Source organism: Merops nubicus, unplaced genomic scaffold, assembly GCF_000691845.1.
Source record: "Merops nubicus isolate BGI_N331 unplaced genomic scaffold, ASM69184v1 scaffold41740, whole genome shotgun sequence".
NCBI lineage: Eukaryota > Metazoa > Chordata > Aves > Coraciiformes > Meropidae > Merops > Merops nubicus.
Window position 1 is genome coordinate 5,811 of NW_008581604.1, and position 2,013 is coordinate 7,823.

Consider the following 2,013-nt stretch of genomic DNA (forward strand, 5'->3'; position numbering starts at 1 on the left):
TCCTAGCTTGACAATCAAGCTGCTGTCTGAGCTTTGCCTTTCTGGCATGGCTTCACCTCACATACTTTCTTACACCTTAACAATTTTTTTTCAGTAAAACAAAGCCAAGGATATATATCTATGCTGCATCACAATGAGCCTTGGATCCTTGAACTGATGGACATTCAAAAGCAGCTTTGATAGGCTGAGGTCATACAGACATATGACCCATGTGTGCTCCGCGCTTATGGGAGATTTGGATGAAGTAAAACATCTTAGAAATAAAACCAGTCTTCAGGGATTTTTGGAATTAGTCACTGATTTACTAATAATCTGGAATTAGAAATTCTTCTGCTGTGGGGCAGTCCTGTCTCATAGCACTCACTCTCTGCAGAACATATATTCAGTATTATTCACCTGCTGTTTGCCTCTTACTTTCAGTCTTCTGATTTTCTGATGTACATCCAAGTCATCCATGAAAATGTAGGATAAACCAGTGAGGTTTGTTTTGTTTTGTTGGGTTTTTTTTTTTTGTTTTTTTTTTTTTTTAATTTGGGGCTGGTACAGTTTGCTATGCCCAAAAGACTAATCTGTTGTACTGTGCATCAGACAGTGTTGGTGTGTCCAGTGTCAGTGTGTTAGAAATGTGAGCAATGACCCTAACAAATACCAGAATGTGAAATTAATAAAACAGACCTGAAGCAGGGCCCATTTATCTTGCTGCTAATGGTCCCCTGTTACAGTTCTTCTTATGCAAGTGCTATCTGTTCAACAGATGGGTATGTTGGTATTGATATTCTTGTTAAACTTTAAGCTCGGTAAAAATCTGATATTTGAAACACTGCTCACCATTAGTAACTAGCTTACTGTAACTAACTTCCACTAGTCTGTCTAAAGCTACTCTGTATCTTTGTCCTTCAAAATTTTGAGATGTCTAGAAAGAAACTTTTGTTAGTTTAGTTCCCATCAGAGCAGCAAACACAGAGGTTGTGGGCAGATTTCTGTAGAGTCTTTTGTCACTAAACTGGGCTGCAGAGTCAGTCAGAACAGCAGTGTTCTGTCAGTGGCATGGGAAGGAAGGTATCTGTTGCCTGGTACTACCATCCTCAATATAGTGGCCCCTTCTGATGCTCTAGTAATCAATTCTGTAATAAGCCTAAAAACATTAACTGTCACCTTTTGCCTAATAGGTGAAAATTTACTTGAAGAAAGAATTTGAAAAGCATGGAGCAGTGGTTAATGACACCCAGCATGATGCTTTGGTTGAAGACATATTTGATAAAGAAGATGAAGACAGTGATGGGTTTATATCTGCAAGGGAATTTACATACAAGCATGATGAGCTGTAGGAAAGGGTGACAACATTTTTTTGACACAAATGGCAGTGATTTAGACTGCCTGGTTCCCTTGTCATCTTAATTCTGTGTTTTGGAGTTGACAGCTGCTGTTGGCAAAGAAATGCTCCTTGTTTATATAAAAGAGAATTTCTGTTCGTTATGTAAAAATGTTTTAAAATATTTTAAAGTATGAAAATGTACTTCCTTTTATGCAGCAAAGACCTTGCACATCACTGATTTTTAAATTTTGTATTAACTTATTTTTCAGAAGTGGAAGAAACTTTGCTGTTATCATACATTGTAAAAATTAAAATCCCATTCAGTGCCTTACTCTGATTTATTTGTGTGTTAACATAACTTTCAGTTACTGTTATGTATAACTCTGAGCCTGTAGTTAAATTTCTTGACCTTCCTTTTTGTGTGTCACTGTTGGAAAAGCAGTGTGCTGACCTTGCTTTTTTTCTGCAGACATTTAAAAGATGGACTAGAAGGCATCAGAATCTCTTTGTACAGCTGAGAAACTGATACAAAGCTGAAGGAGAAGATGGACTGTCCTGTGCTGATTTTGCTCTTCTGAAGGGAGAGTGTTACCAGCCATGCCAATAATTTTCTGTATCTTTCTGTAAATTGCATGAACAAAGTAGAAATTAAATGTCATACTGTCAGCAACAGACTAGGAAATAATCTGCAACCTGGA

General features: G+C 37.3%; 1 protein-coding gene across 1 annotated transcript in view; it reads left to right on the top strand.

Annotated features, from left to right (window-relative positions):
* The window catches only part of FKBP14 (FK506 binding protein 14, 22 kDa), a 6,398-nt gene extending 4,809 nt beyond the window's left edge, over nucleotides 1-1,589 (top strand). Inside the window, exon 4 of the mRNA XM_008935019.1 lies at nucleotides 1,170-1,589. Coding sequence (XP_008933267.1) covers nucleotides 1,170-1,328 — 159 coding nt within the window. The 3' untranslated portion in view covers nucleotides 1,329-1,589. The remainder of the gene's footprint in view (nucleotides 1-1,169) is intronic.
* The last annotated feature ends 424 nt before the right edge of the window (nucleotides 1,590-2,013 follow it).